Genomic DNA, 14,585 nt, shown 5'->3' with positions numbered 1-14,585 from the left:
GTTGAAGAGAGCCTCGTTCTGGGCGTCCGTGTTGGTGTTGCTGCCGACGGTGTAGTCCTCTGCGCAAGGAACGAAGTCAGCTTGACATATTCGGGAGAAGGTTCTAGAACGCTACGACGTCCTTGGGCGCTTCGCAACACCAGGGAATCGACTCACGGCAGTATGCGCCTTCACCTCCGCAAGTTCCGCTGGTCGTCGGGTTGCCAAGCGGATCGGTGCAGTAGAGGTAGCCCAAGCAGTTCGAGTCGGACCTGCAACGGTCCGTAAATCCGCCAACGCTGTCGAAAGTGACTCTCGGTATGTCGGCAAATACCTTCGCATCTCCCAGGAGATGCCAGAGACGAGATAGTAAGCGCACCAGGTACCCGTCGTCCCGCTCAAGATCCCGCAGTACCCATTGTCGCAGTTCGCGTCCGAGGTGCAAGTAGCGCCGACGATACCGCAGAAGTATGCGCCGGTGGTCGGTTCCACCACGCACTGCGAACCGGTCGGAGGCGGGTGGTCGCCTTGGTAGATCGACGTCGGGTCGTTCGTGCCGGGCGCGATGAGGTTCGCGTCGGCGCATTGGGTCTGGTCTGCGAGTGAACGAATGAATGCATTAGCTGAAGAGCTGGATGCGAAGGAGCGGGGAAAACGGGACGAACCAGGCGAGAAGGTCCCGTCACCATTGACGTTGGTGCAGGGGAAGCGACCGAAGCCCTGGATGGACTGGGCCACAGCGAGCGACGCGAAGGAAGCGATTGAGGCAGCGGCGAAGACGGTGCGCATGTTGATCGAGGACGAGGAGGGAGGACGGAGGGGGTACAAACGGCAATGCCGGGTTCCGGAGCGCGTTGAATGAGTGACAAGGCCGGCTTGGAGGAAGAGAGAAAGAGCAGTTGAGTCTAAGTTATGTAGCTGAGGAGGAGAGAGAAAGAGCGAAGGGCACGCTAACAATTAGACGCGGCCAGGCGCGGCGGACTCGTCGGCTCCGGAGCGTGCGATCGCGTTGTAACGAGCTGGGTGATCACTGTAGGTGCAGTCAACTGCAGCTGCAGTTCTCGTGCGATGGATAGCGGCCAGAGTTAAGTAGCAGGCAAGCGAGAGACGGCAGCGATGTCGAGCGAGGGTTCGCACATCCGCGAAGAGGCGACTGACACAGCATACCGGCTCTGTGGGCCAGCAGACTTCGTCCACCGCGTAGCACGACGTTGTACACATCTCTGACTCCACGCCCACCGCGCCCTAGCGCTGTATCGCGAAGAACGAGGCGATGGAGCGTTGGCGGGTGAGGAGGAAGAAGAGAGCGCGCCGTCGCCTCCGGCCGCCTCGCTGTTCGCGGCAGCAGTACAAACAGTCCAGCAACATTCTACACGGGCAGCCAGAGACTCTCAGAGCGCCTGTGTGAGGGTGTCGGTGTGAGACGGCGATGAAGCCGGGGAGGGTGAGCTCGAGCTGGCGGGGCTCGCTCGCTGTCGCCTCGTTCACCGCAAAGACACGCGCAGCGATGGACGTGACGGGCATCCTCGAGCAGTCCAGCCAGCGACAGTGCGTGTCCCGTCCGAACGGGCTCACGGGACCCTGTTGACGCCGCGCCACACCTCCGTTCGCAGGAAGGCCATCGCCGTCGAGCGTGAGATCCCCGTCGACATCGACCTGGGCTTGCTTGCAGTCTTTGACCCCAACCCTATCGACCTCGACACTTACCAGTGCGTCCAGCTCCCCGCCCTCGCTCGTTTCCCTCCCGAACTCACCTCTCTCGCGGAACAGGAACGACAAGGAGCGCGCTCTGCTCGACCATGCGCGAGACGGCATCCAGCTCCTCGTCAACGACATCTGGAGCCAGCCCACCCGCGTCGTCGACGACGGAGTGATCGCAGACTTGCCGCCCATCTCGACCGCCCTTCCTCGCGAGAAGCCCGTCCGTCTCCTCTCCCTTCCTTGTTCTGGGCAGGCTCGTGCTGACCTTGAGAACGTGTGCCAGCTGCCGAAACCCGCTGCGATGACCAAGTGGCAGGCGTTCGCCAAAGCCAAGGGCATCGCGCCCAAGGCCAAGAAGGACAAGATGGTCTACGACGAGGAGAAGCAGGAGTGGGTGCCGCGGTGGGGCTTCAAGGGGAAGAACAGGGATGCGGAGGGACAGTGGTTGCACGAGGTCAAGCCTACCGCCGGTGCGTTTGCGAGACTCGCTTCATCTCGGTTCGCTAGACCCGGTCTTTGCGAGACGGATTGCTGATGGATGGATCTCGTTGCACAGACACCGACTTCGACCCTCGCGCCGCCGCCCGCTCCGAACGCAAAGCCCGCTGGCTCAAGAACGAATCTCAGCGCCTCGCGAACCTACAACGCGCAGCCGCGAACGCAGCGAAGCAGACGCAGCAGTCGGCGACGAAGCAGACTGAGCGCGAGAAGCGCAAGGGCGAGTTGGAACGCACGTTGAGGAGTACGAAGCGGAGTACGGCGAGTTTGGGACGGTTTGACGACAAGTTGCAGGGTGAGGGGAGGGAGAAGAACGTCAAGCGCAAGGTGCGTCACAGTTTCGGCCTTCCTCATAGTCTGGCGCTGATGAGGCTCTGTACAGTTCGACGCAAACGAAGTCTCGTCGTCTGCGGAACGGAACAAGGCCCTCTCGATCCTCTCGTCCATCGGCGCGACGCCCTCGAACAAGCGCGCCAAGGTCTCCGACGACGCTCCCAACGCTCGCCAGCAGACCAAGGGTCTTGTCAACGAGCGCAAGGCGATCAAGAGCTTGACGGGTGGGCGGGGAGTCGTCGGGATGGACAAGAGGGGCGGCAAGGGAGGCAAGAGGGGCGGGAGGAAGTGAGCTGGCGGTTCGGGGCTGGCTGTCGTGTGCTTCCTTTTCTCGTTTGTTGTAATCCTTAGCTGCATTGCGCATCCCTAGAATAACTTCCTGCGAGAAAACGAGTTTGTATCGAGTCGAATACAAGGGAGTTGTAATCAGCTGAATACAAATCGCTCATCGTTGCTCTTCGCACCTCCACACGCATCAGCTGTCACGATGAGCTACGGCGCATACGGTGCACCGCAGTCGCGCTCCAAGGTCGTCTTCGGTGCGTCTTCAGCGCCGCCAGACCCGCGCGACGACACCGCTCACCCTCATCTCGACTCGCTCGCTCGCAGTTGGCAACCTGCCGTTCGACTACACTGAGGAGCAGTTCATCGATGTGCGTAGCCTCAACAAAACCCTGCGCTTACGCTGAGCTGACCGCGCTTCCTGCCGAGCAGGTGTTCTCCTCTGTTGGCCCCGTCGTCTCGTTCCGGTTCGCTCGCTCGACCTCTTTTGCGCACTATGCGTTCCAAGCTGACTTTGACCACGCCCACAGTCTCGTTTTCGACCACGCAACCGGCAAACCCAAAGGTTTCGGTTTCTGCGAGTACCGCGACGCCGACACCGCCGCCTCTGCCATCCGCAACCTCCAGGGTGTCGAAGTTGGCGGACGCGGCTTGAGGCTCGACTTTGCGGACACGGAGGATGCACCGCCTAGCAAGCGATTCAGGGGTGGAGCGGGAGGGCCGCCGGGAGGAATGGGTGGTCCGCCTGGAGGAGGAGGAGGAGGATATGGAGGAGCCTATGGCGGCGGCGGCGGTGGTGGTGGATACGGCTCAATGCCTCCTGCTGGTCCACCACTCGGCGGCGCGCCAGGCGCAGGCGTGCCTATCCCTCCGCCTGGCAGGGAAGGCGGAATCGTCGTGGGCCCGCCGGCAGGAGGTTATAACATCCCTCCGCCTGTCCCCGGTGCGACGGGACCGCGACCGCTCCCTGTGGGGGTTCCTGTCGAGTCGGGCAAGTCGGCGACGGACAAGATCACCGAGACGATTGGAACGATGGCGCCTGGACAGCTGCTCGACATTATGAGCCAGATGAAGGTGCGTTGCGCCTGCTGAACGAAGCAGTCCATCCTGGTACGAAACGGACCTCTGCTGATCGGTCTCTTTCGGTTGTCTCACACAGGCTCTCGTTACCGCCAGCCCTTACGAAGCTCGTGCGCTGCTCACGGCGCAACCGCAGCTCTCGTACGCCCTCTTTCAGGCAATGCTCTGCATGGGCATCGTCGACCCTGCCATTCTACAAGTAAGTCGCTCCTGAACCCGGCACCCTTGATCCCTGGCTGACTCGTCCCGCCTCGCAGAAAACGTTCCCTGGCGCCGCAGGCACTTCTGCACCTCCCCCTCCCGCACCTTCCGCCTACCCTCCCGTCGCACCCGCTCCCGCACCCTCCTCATACGGCGGCTACAACGCCCCTCCCCCCTCCGCACCCTCCTACGCAACTCCGCCTCACCAACCGTCTTCGTACCCTGCGCCCGGCGCACTGCCCGCTAGCTACTCCCGCCCTCCTCCCGCGTCGTACAACGGTCCCTCCGGCGGCGCACCGCCTCCTCAGCCCGCCTCGTACACCGGCTACCCGCAGTCCACTGGCCAGCCGAAGGCGAGCTACAACGGACCGAGCGGCGCGTCCCAGCAGGCTCCTCCTCCCCCGCCAGCTGCTGCTGCGTCAGGTGCAGGGGCGAGTGCCGACCAAGCAGCTGTAGGCTTTGTCTCGCTGACGCCTTCGAGAGAGGACGAAACTGACCTTTTACCCGTCGGTCTCGCAGCTCATCCAGCAGGTCCTGTCGATGACCGATGCGCAGATCGCTGCGCTCGACGAGACGAGCCGCAATACGATCTTGCAGATTGTAAGTCGTCGCTTCGCTTCTACATTCTCGCGCTGGTTCCGCTCTCAACGAGACTCGCCGAGCGCCCGCTGACGACCTCTCTCGACCACAGCGGCAACAAGCGCAGCGGGCGATGGGGCGGTAGAATTTAGGCTTCAGACCAGCTCAGCTGGCTTGCAATCATCTGTCGAAGCTCGAACAACGGAAATGCGAAACACTGCGATGCGAGAAATGTTGCTTGCTATGCGATACAACGAGTTCTATTCTACGTGTGCAATAGTCTACGGGATGCCCGCCAATCCGCGCCGCGCCAAAGCCTCCATGACATCCCCAAGCCCCTCGAGCTGTCCCTGCACGACGATCGTCGGCCGCCCGTTCTTCCGTCGGTCTGAGAGGATGGGCGAAGCGGAAGGACGCAGGATGCGGTTCGCGACCCGGAAGACGTCTGTCAAGGTGACGCGGTCGATGAGTTCCGCCATTTCGCGCATCGAGACCTTGCGACCTTGCGCCTGGACTTGACGCTGCAAGCGCAGGGAGGCCAGCGGTCAGCACTGAAAAGCGAGAGAGCAAGGAGAGATACCGTGACGCACGCCGAGATCCTCGACCTGCACCATCTTACTCTCGAGCGCCATCGCCAAGCTACTCTTGAGCTGATTCCGCGCCCTCCGCAGCTCAGCCTCCCCAATCCCGTTCGACATCGGTCGTGTGATGCTGTCGAGTTGCTGCGCAATCAATGCGGCTGTGCGCGAGAGGAATGAAGGGTGGACAGAGATGGTGATGCCGAAGAGGCCCGTGTCGAGGTAGCAGTGGTGGAAGGCGGAGCAGAAGTCGACGGCATGGTATTGGTTGAGGACGTGGGTGTAGAGGCGGGAGTACATGCCCTTACCCGGGCCGCCTACAAGGAGAACCTCGTGAGCGGGCGAGGAGAACGAGCGAAAGACTCGCACGCACCTGCTGAGAAGGATCCTCCGCCGCCGAGCAAGGTCTGCAACGTCGCCGCGGCGTAGATGTCGGGGTCACTGAGTGCGAGGCTCTCGTACCCGACGTAGACGTGGGTGAACTCGAGATCCGGCTTCTCAAGCAAGAGGGTGCCGCCCGTATACCGTGCGTGAGCGGCTGAGAGGTATTCGAAGGAGTCTTCGGGTACGGCGATGGAAGACTCGGCGGACGTGCCGGAAGCGGTAGCGGGAGTAGAGGAGGATGCGGAGTGGTCGAGGACGGGCGAGTTGTAGGCGAGTGCCGTGGACGTAGCCGGGTGTAGGGAGGGTGCCGGGGTGGCTACAGGCTCGAGGTGGCCGAAGTGCTCGGCTGCGAGTTCGACGAGCTGGTCGTGCTCGACTCCGGCCGCTGCCACTACGAGACGGTCTGGTCGGTACCACGTCTTGCGGTAATCGCGCAGCGTGTCGACCGTCATCGCTTCGAGATGCTCTTCAGGGCATAGCAGGGGGTTGCCGAGCGTGTTGCCCTGGAACGCCGTCTCGTGCAGCAGCTCAGGGAGGATCGACTCCGGCTTGTTCATGACCTCGCCGACTTCCCACAATGCCGCTGCCCGCTGGGCCTCGAGCTCTTCTGCCTGGATGCGCGGGTTGAGGACGGTATCGGCAAGGATGTCGAGGGCGGCAGGCAATGCGTGTGTATAGGTCGAAGCTTGGTAGAAGATGGAATCCCGCGACGACGAGGCGAGGAATGAGCCGCCGAGCTGCTCGATTTCGGTCGTCATCTCCTCAAGAGTCCGCTTCGTCGTGCTCTGTGAAACCCTCCGCGATTCAGTACGGGCTCTCTTCAAGAGATCCCGAGGAAGCGTTCTCGCGACTTACCTTGTAGGCGAGTCGGTCCGTCATGTGCGCCGCTCCTCTCGTCCGATCACTCTCGTACCTGCTGCCCGCATCGACGTACACTCCCGCCGCAACAAAGTGACCAGGCGTGAAGTCGGAAGCGATTCGAACGCCGTTCGGCAACGTCGTCAGCTTGAGTTCGGGGTCGAGTTCGGAAGGCGAAATAGTTGTTGCCGTTGCTGCTGCTTGTTTGAGGCCGGGCACGGATGTTCGGAGCGCCGGGAGCCGTCGTACGGCGGTAGAGAGCATGGCCGGCGCTGAGGGGCGGCGGAGAAGTGCGGCGGCGGTACGGGAGAAGGCGGCGCGGCTGTGGTCGACTACAAAGACCTGTTCAGAGCTGTGCCAATCCTCAAAGCGGCAGCCAGTGCCAGGTGAAGCGGGAGAGTGAGGGCGAAGGCGAGGCGAGACGATGGCGGCACCTCTTCAGACTGCTGAAGGAGTTGATGGACCGTACAGGTCTCTGATGTATCGTCAAAAGACTTTCTAAACAGCTGGAGACACCCTTTGAGCGAGTTGAGCGCGAGTCGTCCTCCTCGTCGGCTGCTTCGACTTCGCCCGCTCGCTCGTCTTCCGCTCCGCTCGTTCTGTCGCTTGCTGGGACTCCTCAGGCGCTGCCAGGTAAGCCACGACGCCTCTCGCCTTGCCCCGCCATCCTCTGGTCACTCTGTTCGCGCGACACAGCTCGCTCTCCCCTTCATCAGTTTGCGCGCGGCGACAAAGGCCATCGCTGACGAGCAGTGCCTTCCAACAGCGCATAGTACCCTCGACATGTCCTTCCGAACACTTCTTGCCCCACTGCGCGCCTTCGCCCGGCCAGCAGCGGCGTCCTGCACCTGCACTCCCCTCTTTGCCTCGACCCTTCCCTCTCTTCGGACACTCCCTTCTCTCCGATTCGCTTCGACCCAGGCCGAGCAGTCCCTGCCGAGTCAGGTTGATCTGTCGGAGTTGGCGCAGGTTGAGACGAGGCCGCCGCGGAGGAAGGGTCCCCCGCCCAAGCCGGCGCCCAACTCGAAATGGACATTGCCGAGGGGCCTCGAGCTCGAGGGCACGGTCATTCGATCGGGCAAGATGGCCAAGACCTGCACTGTGTCGGTCGAGCGGAAGGTGACGGACCACAAGACGCTCAAGGTGCGTCGAGACGCTCTGGCCTTTTCGAGTCGAGGAGATGCTCGTCCTGCAGATTGTCGCTGACTCTTTGCATTGCAGGTCTTTACGCGGCACAGCAAGTTCCTCGTCCACGACCCGAACACGGAGCTCGTTGACGGCGATGTGGTCCTGGTGCGCTTCCGTCACAGTTCCTCCCTGTCCAGCAGTCTCCTGCTTACCGGTACCGACTTTCTTCGTATACGCTAGATCCGAAGCTGCCGCAAGGTCTCTACCCGGAAACACTTCGAGTTTGTGTCGCTCATCAAGGGTTCGGACGCGCGCCAGTCGGTCCTCACTAGCGAGTCGACGGACGTCGCGGAATTGGCGCAGGAGAAGGCCGAGGAGTTGGCAGCTGAGCTCGAGGAGAAGCCGGCGGCAAAGAAGGAATCGGTAGAGACTGAGGCGAAGACTGCCTAGCAGGAGGGAAGTCGGAGCGCAGGGGATCTGGAGCGCGGGCTTGGAGGTGCGGACTGAAGTGGAGACGGAGTGCATCAACAGCAATGTATCGATACCCGCATGCGTATCGGACGCTATCTGTTGACGTTCGAGACGGAGCAGCGAGCGGAAAGCAACTCAGCCGTTCCTCATCCGGCTACAGCTCCTAAGCGGATCTTGCTATCGCGGACGTCGTTGTTCGACGCTTTGAACAGCGTGAACAGCCTGCGAGCCAGCAAACAGCTGTTCATGTCCTCAAGCACTCGCCCTCCTCCTCACCTCCCTCTCCTTCAGCTCCTCGCGTCTTCGTCTCGCCTTTTGACGACTCCGCTACTGCCTTCTTCCGCCAGCCGGCGACGCACAGAGACGTCCCACTTCGCAACAGCCTTTTGTGCGCCAGCGAGACCCCGCTCAGTCCTCCTCGACTTCATCGCTCCATCGACCTGCCTCGCACCTCCCTCCTCGTCCTTCTACGCTTCGCGACCGCACTGTGGCTGGCAGGCGACCCTCTGCACCCTGCTGCTTCCCCTAGCGCGCCTTGCGATGTCCTGCCCGCGCTGCGACCACTCAACGACGCCCGTCGCTTCCTCCAGACGAGCAGCGACCGAACACGATAAGCTGAAGCTGCCGATGGCGAAGGAGTATACTGGAGCGTATCGGTAGAGCAGCGAAGGGTGCACATGCACGCAGGGGTCGGACTGGGGACAGCGGTCGAGGAGGATCAGTCCTGTCGGGACTTGTTGTACAATTACCGCGGTACCAGCGGATGGCAACCGAGCATGGGGGACAATGCATGCGTGTGCGCACATCGACGAGAGGCGGCGTCGGACGAGGACGAGGGCTCGAGGAGGACGAGCGCGCGGATTGCGGAAGAGCAGGTGCTGTCGCTGCTGCTGGGGCTCGCTCGACGGCCGCCAACGCACGCAGCGTCCCGCGAGGAAGCCAACTCTATCGGCGTGCCAGCGTGTGCTCATCACCCGCCCCGCCAGCTTCTTCGGACGCCGTCTTCCCCAGCGCGTTTCGTTGGCAACGATCGCTTCTGCAACCTCGTGTTTGAGCACTGGACGTCCGGGACACGTTCGGCAGGCCTGCGACGCCGCTTTGGCGACGGAAGGATCAGGAGCGGATGCTGCGAGATCGTTAATTCTCGCTCTCGCCGCTGCCGGCGCAGCATCAATGAGACCTGGCGGCCCGCACGACTCTGGCCGGACGAGCGCTGCTGCAGGAGGACGTCCGCATAGAAGCGGCATCGGCCGAGGCATGCGTATCTCGCCTCGGGACTGGTGTCGATGTAGGAAAGGCGCCGGCCAGAGGAGAGGGTCTCTTTCCGAAGCTGACCTCCCAACGCTCTGCCGGTCCTTCTTGCTGGGTCGAACCGTTCGGTGGAAGTAGACAGGTCATCCAACGACGGCAGATCAACCCCCGCCTCGACGCGTCGACAATGTGCTCCCGAGTGCATTCCTCGCGATCGAATGTTCTCCGGCCAAGCGTGCGATGCTGATACCGACGCGTCGCTAGCACAGGGGCCGGCCGCTCTTCCGAGTCGAGAGCGCACAACAGACCAGAACTCGAGCTCAAAACAAACGCGCGCGCCAAACGTACTTGGGCACCCTCATTCCTTCGCTCTCTCTCTCCCTCTTTCTCCTCACTCGACTTCGCTCGACTCACTGTTCTCGTGTCTCCAAGCCGACCTTCGTCACTCTTTCAAAACTTCACGACTCTCCGGATCTCTACCTCACGTTCATACCCCCATCTCCCCTCCCCGTCACTCAACATGCGCACCGTCTTCGCCGCCGCCTCCATCGCTTCGTTCGCGTCGCTCGCCGCCGCCCAGTCCATCCAGGGCTTCGGTCGCTTCCCCTGCACCGTCGTCAACGGTGACGGCACCTTCTCGCCCGGTTCGTCGCGTCCTTGTCTTCACATTCCTCGCCGTTTTCTCCCGCGACTGACGCGTCCTCCCGCTCGCTCACAGACCAGACCCAGTGCGCGGATGCCAACCTCATCGTCCCCGGCACCAACGACCCGACCTCGGTCTACCAGGGTGACCACCCCGCGCCTACTGGCTCGCAGTGCGTGATGGAGGCTGCCACTGGCGCCTACTTCTGCGGTATCGTCGGCGCTGCTTGCACGTCGAACGCCAACTGCGACAACGGTGTCTGCTCGTCCCAGGACGGCGTCACCCCCGGCACCTGGTACGTTCTTGTCTTGCGCTGTTCGTCGCTTCCGAGTCCGTCAGCACGCTCAACTGACTTGTTTGCTTCGCGGTGATCAGCCAGGGTGGCTTCTCCCAGGCCTGCGCCAACTCGGACGCCAACTGCTCGGGCTACCTCTACTGCACCGACCCTCTCGGCCAGCCGACGACCTCGGACACCTGCGGTGGCATTGGCGCCTACTGCCGTGAGTCAGCTTCCCCTTGGGCGTCGAGAAGCTTCGAACGTCCCCGAAGCCTGCCCCCGCCTCGATGCTAACTTTCGCGTCGCCCGCGCAGAGGACTACACCGTCGGAAGCAACACCAACACCGACGCCCAGAACGAGGCTCTCTTCAACCAGTTCTGCGAGTCGGGTGCGTCGAATCGTCGTTGTCGTTCCACGAAACCCGCCTGACCTTCCTCTCCTCGCAGGCTATTGCGCGTACCTCCCCGGAACCTGCGCCGTCCACGTCGGTCTCGGCCAGGACTGCTCGTTCGACCCCGAGTTCGCTTGCGACACCGGCCTCACCTGCAGCACCGACCCCGTCTCGGGCGCCCAGACCTGCACCATCGCGACCGGCTCGGCGCGCGCTCGCACTCGCGCTCGTCGCTCGGACCTCAAGGCCCGCCGCAACCTCTGCCCCGCCTCGCACTCGGCTTGCGCCATCCCGGGAGCCAAGGGCTTCGAGTGCATCGACACCTCGGTGCGTTCCATACCTCGCTCGACGTCTTCGAGCCGCTGCTGACTCTTCCCCTCGCACCCACAGTCGAACATTGAGCAGTGCGGTGCCTGCGCGTCGGAGGGCGGTGTTGACTGCACCCAGATCGAGGGCGTTGCCGCCGTCGGCTGCGTTGCCGGCGTTTGCGAGATCTGGTCGTGCGAGGACGGCTTCACCTACGACGCCGCCAAGGGTGCTTGCGTCGCCTAAGCGCTCCCTTCCTCATACCCCGCTTCACGCATTCTCCGTCCTCGCCGCCCTTGCCCTCGGGAGAGCTAGCTCCTCGAGGGGTCGTTCGCCTTTCCATACCCCTCGTTGACGCGCCCCGCCCAGCTCTCGGTTCTCCTCCTCGTCCCTGTTGCGGAGTACTTATTTTGCCATCTCGTTGCTTAGACTCTCCCCTCTCTCTGACGCTGTAGGACGGACTTTTCCCCTTTCTCTGTAACTGCCTTTGGATCTTTGGACTCCCTGGCTGGTGAAACGACCACGACACGACCCCGTTTACTTTCTTTCGTTCTCTCGCTACCATTGCTTGCTCTGGCGATTCCCTCGCTGTCGCTTGACTTATTCAGGCGATGGTCCGCTTGCGAAGGTCGACTTGCTGAAGGACGGGTTGTCTGCTGGGAGCTCGCGCACTCCAAGGCAATGCCTATGTATCGTACGCGATGCAGCAACCACAAGCCATCTACGTGCAGCCGCCAGCCGCCCTCTCAATACTTCCCTTCCTCGAGGTCGGTTCCACCACTCGCCATCCGCTGGTTCGGCACCTCCCGCATCTCGTACTCCTTCTTCGAAGTGTACGCGCCAGCCCACTTGCCCTTCTGCATCTTCTTCTCGACCTTTTCCTTCCACGCCCCCTCGTTGACGTCGAACATCCGCTCGAGGTCGAAGCCGAAGTACAAGGCAGCGAGGACGACTTCGGGGACGCATGAGAAGATGTAGAAGCCGGCTTTCGCGCCGTGCGAGATGAGCGAGACGGGGTTGAGCGTGATGATGAGCTTGTAGACTGAGGGAACGATCTGAGGGAGAGCCTGCGTCAGAAAGAGCGAGAAGACGGCAAGAGCGAGAGGGAACGCACCAAGCACGCCGCGCAGCCGATGAGGAAGTAGACCGGAGCCATCGGAAGCCCATTTTTCGCCGAGACGACGATTGCGATGATGGGCGAGAGAATGGAGATGAAGAGCGTGATGCCGATGATTCCGTAGCTGCGAGGCAAGCGGGTCAGCTCAGAACAGAAGGCAGAAAGCTCGACGAGACGCACCGGTAGTGCTTGAGCGAGTCGACCTTGCTCGGGTCCGTCATGGCGGCGCTCGTCTGGGAACCCGACTGGACCGCCGACAAGTCAGCTCTTGCAGTCTCGCCAAACGCGACGATCGCGACTCACAACGCATCCGAGGACGATGGCGATGATCAAGGCGACTCGAAGGAGGGTGAGAAGGCGGTTTAGCATCGTCTTGCGCTCCTTTGGTCCGTCCGCGGGCGAGGGCGTCCAGTACCGGCGGACGTGGAAGCGGAGGAGCGAGATGAGCGGCTCGCAGAGGGGGATGAGGCCGATCAGCAAGAGGACCTGCGAGGGTGAGGGTCAGAAGAGGAAGCGCGCGAGAGGACGAGCCTACTCACCTGCTCCGTGATGAAAAGGCTCGTCGCATAGTTGCCGTTCGCTTCGAGCGCTCGAATGACGAACGTGGCGATGCGAATGACGATCACGACAGCCGGGCGGATGAGGACAGCAATGCGAGTGCGGCGGACAGCGAAGCGCCAAACGAGGAGAGGGGTCAGGAGCGCCCAGGCGGCGAGGAAGATGATGGAGCTGCGTCGCATCGAACGTCAGCCTGGCCTGAGGAGTAAAAGGAGCGCAGGGAACTCACGCTGCGAGGTCAGGGTTCTTGAGAGGAACTCCGCCAACGAGGCTGAATCCAGTGGGAAGGGCTTGGGAGAGGGCGGCAGACATGGCGGTGGTCGCTTGTGTAGGTGAGAAGAAGAGCAGGAGAGAGCTCGACGCCTCAAATAAGCCTGTTCGCTCGCTCCATTACTCGCTTCGAGCGCGAGCGAACAACGCTCCGAGACATGGCGAGCAGGCGAACGAGCGCGCGAACCACCGTGGGAGCGGGCGTGGGGTGTACAGGCGGTCCATTGAAGGCATCAGAAATAGCGTCACAGTTATTTCGGGCGGTGGCAAGGTCGTGAGCGTGCGTTCGTCGAAGCAGGCGGCGAGGAGGAGAAGGGGAGGGCTTCGACAGCGACCACGGCCGTCTGAGCGCGAGTTGACTGGCTGAGCGTGTTCTGCGAGCTCGTAAGACTGCTTCACGCCTTGCACCGCTGTCCGCTTTGTCCCGCATCACCCTGTTCGCCCTTCATCAACACCTCGAAGCGATGGCGACTCCTCAACCCGACACACGCGCAGCGCAGCCAGTGCAGCCTGCAGAGGCCGTTCTGACGTCGAAATGGAGACGTGTAGAAGCCATGCCGGCGCGCGAGATGCTCGTCGAGCTCGAGACGGACGAGGGAGAAGGTCCGGACGACTGGGAGCAGGACGAGGTGGGCTCAACCACTCTCGTTGGGGCTTTCAGGACGCCGAACGTCTCGACTGATTTGATCTCCGTGGCCTGGCAGGTCGAGTACCTCACCCTCGAGTTTGGGACCCATCTTCCCGCCGACCTCCTCGCGGAACACAACGAAGTTCAGCTGCTCGTGAGTCGCCCTCCCCGGTCCTCCCACTGGACTGTCGTCTCACTGACCAAGCACTCCGCAGGCTCCTGAATCTCTTACCCCGTTCGCTCGCGTTGGACACAAGTACTTCCAGGGGACCCATCAGACCTTGATCGGCAACGACATCTTGTTCCTTCACGAGCGTACGTCCTTACTCGTGGTCGCATCGGCGACCCGCAGCTGACGTTTCAGCGCGCGCAGCCGATGCCGAGCCGTCGTACCGCCCTTTCACGACCTCTTCCTACCGCATCAACTTCCAGCCCGTGATTGTCGAGCACGACGCGGATAAGCCGGCGAAGGACGGTGCCGCCCGCCTCAAGGGCAAGGGTCGCGCGAGCGAACCTGCACCTACGCTGGACGAGCATGGTCAGCCTGTCAAGCGCAGGTGCGTTTCTTGACTTCGCTGCCATCGTCGACTCGAAGCCACTGGCTGACTCTGATCTTGTCTCGCAGGCCCGGTCGCCCGAAAGGTAGCAAAAACAAGCCCAAACCTCCGCCGACTGAGGGGTCGCCTGCACCGGCGCCTCGCAAACGTCGACCCAGGACTTCGGCGATCCAGGCTGTCTCGCTTCTCACTGGTCAGCCAGTTGATCCGAAAGATGAGGGACGCACGAAGGGCAAGGCGAAGAAGAAGGTTGTCGTGCAGGCGGAGAAGGGAAAGGAGAAAGCGGTCGAAGAGGAGCCTGAGGCAGGGCCGGCACACGGAGCGGAAGGTGAGGGAGAGGCCGATGCAGGCGGCGAGCTGGCAGCAGAAGCAGGACCGTCTGCGGTGCGCCGTGCTGCTGGAGCGCCGCCCGAGCAGAGAATCGGAGGACCGTCGGAGAACCCGCCTGACCAGGCGATGGACGAGTAGCTCGCGGCAGACAGCCGAGAGACGTAGGGTTTTACGCTTGTTGTCA

At 62.4% G+C, this 14,585-nt stretch overlaps 8 protein-coding genes across 8 annotated transcripts; 5 read left to right on the top strand and 3 right to left on the bottom strand.

Annotated features, from left to right (window-relative positions):
* RHTO_00129 (uncharacterized protein) lies at positions 1-768 on the bottom strand (the record flags this gene model as incomplete). The annotated part of the gene is made up of 4 exons (XM_016413813.1): positions 1-59; positions 157-278; positions 359-575; positions 645-768. Coding segments are annotated over 4 exons (522 nt in total), but the record flags the coding sequence as incomplete, so codon positions are not given.
* Positions 769-1,486: 718 nt separating this feature from the next.
* RHTO_00128 (ribosomal biogenesis regulatory protein) lies at positions 1,487-2,803 on the top strand (the record flags this gene model as incomplete). Its single annotated transcript, XM_016413812.1, has 6 exons — positions 1,487-1,527; positions 1,593-1,688; positions 1,750-1,900; positions 1,934-2,150; positions 2,237-2,505; positions 2,561-2,803. The coding sequence occupies 6 exons, from the start codon at positions 1,487-1,489 to the stop codon at positions 2,801-2,803; spliced, it is 1,017 nt and encodes a 338-aa protein (XP_016276819.1).
* A 195-nt stretch (positions 2,804-2,998) lies between these two features.
* Positions 2,999-4,798, top strand: RHTO_00127 (cleavage stimulation factor subunit 2; the record flags this gene model as incomplete). Its single annotated transcript, XM_016413811.1, has 8 exons — positions 2,999-3,050; positions 3,121-3,164; positions 3,226-3,260; positions 3,324-3,867; positions 3,953-4,072; positions 4,131-4,526; positions 4,594-4,674; positions 4,766-4,798. 8 exons carry the CDS (start codon positions 2,999-3,001, stop codon positions 4,796-4,798), a joined length of 1,305 nt encoding a protein of 434 aa, XP_016276818.1.
* A 136-nt stretch (positions 4,799-4,934) lies between these two features.
* Positions 4,935-6,737, bottom strand: RHTO_00126 (mitochondrial processing peptidase; the record flags this gene model as incomplete). The annotated part of the gene is made up of 4 exons (XM_016413810.1): positions 4,935-5,174; positions 5,244-5,548; positions 5,605-6,400; positions 6,471-6,737. The coding sequence occupies 4 exons, from the start codon at positions 6,735-6,737 to the stop codon at positions 4,935-4,937; spliced, it is 1,608 nt and encodes a 535-aa protein (XP_016276817.1).
* Positions 6,738-7,256: 519 nt separating this feature from the next.
* RHTO_00125 (small subunit ribosomal protein S17) lies at positions 7,257-8,051 on the top strand (the record flags this gene model as incomplete). The annotated part of the gene is made up of 3 exons (XM_016413809.1): positions 7,257-7,616; positions 7,695-7,766; positions 7,842-8,051. The coding sequence occupies 3 exons, from the start codon at positions 7,257-7,259 to the stop codon at positions 8,049-8,051; spliced, it is 642 nt and encodes a 213-aa protein (XP_016276816.1).
* A 1,792-nt stretch (positions 8,052-9,843) lies between these two features.
* RHTO_00124 (uncharacterized protein) lies at positions 9,844-11,296 on the top strand (the record flags this gene model as incomplete). The annotated part of the gene is made up of 6 exons (XM_016413808.1): positions 9,844-9,967; positions 10,042-10,261; positions 10,361-10,466; positions 10,558-10,632; positions 10,691-10,962; positions 11,026-11,296. 6 exons carry the CDS (start codon positions 9,844-9,846, stop codon positions 11,294-11,296), a joined length of 1,068 nt encoding a protein of 355 aa, XP_016276815.1.
* Positions 11,297-11,687: 391 nt separating this feature from the next.
* On the bottom strand, positions 11,688-12,928 carry RHTO_00123 (uncharacterized protein; the record flags this gene model as incomplete). The annotated part of the gene is made up of 6 exons (XM_016413807.1): positions 11,688-12,008; positions 12,056-12,182; positions 12,239-12,291; positions 12,362-12,544; positions 12,598-12,787; positions 12,846-12,928. 6 exons carry the CDS (start codon positions 12,926-12,928, stop codon positions 11,688-11,690), a joined length of 957 nt encoding a protein of 318 aa, XP_016276814.1.
* Positions 12,929-13,350: 422 nt separating this feature from the next.
* RHTO_00122 (uncharacterized protein) lies at positions 13,351-14,539 on the top strand (the record flags this gene model as incomplete). Its single annotated transcript, XM_016413806.1, has 5 exons — positions 13,351-13,515; positions 13,591-13,668; positions 13,730-13,829; positions 13,888-14,071; positions 14,140-14,539. 5 exons carry the CDS (start codon positions 13,351-13,353, stop codon positions 14,537-14,539), a joined length of 927 nt encoding a protein of 308 aa, XP_016276813.1.
* Positions 14,540-14,585: the final 46 nt, after the last annotated feature.

The sequence above is a fragment of the Rhodotorula toruloides genome, assembly GCF_000320785.1.
Source record: "Rhodotorula toruloides NP11 unplaced genomic scaffold Scaffold1, whole genome shotgun sequence".
Lineage (NCBI taxonomy): Eukaryota > Fungi > Basidiomycota > Microbotryomycetes > Sporidiobolales > Sporidiobolaceae > Rhodotorula > Rhodotorula toruloides.
This window is presented reverse-complemented; position numbering and strand designations above follow the sequence as displayed.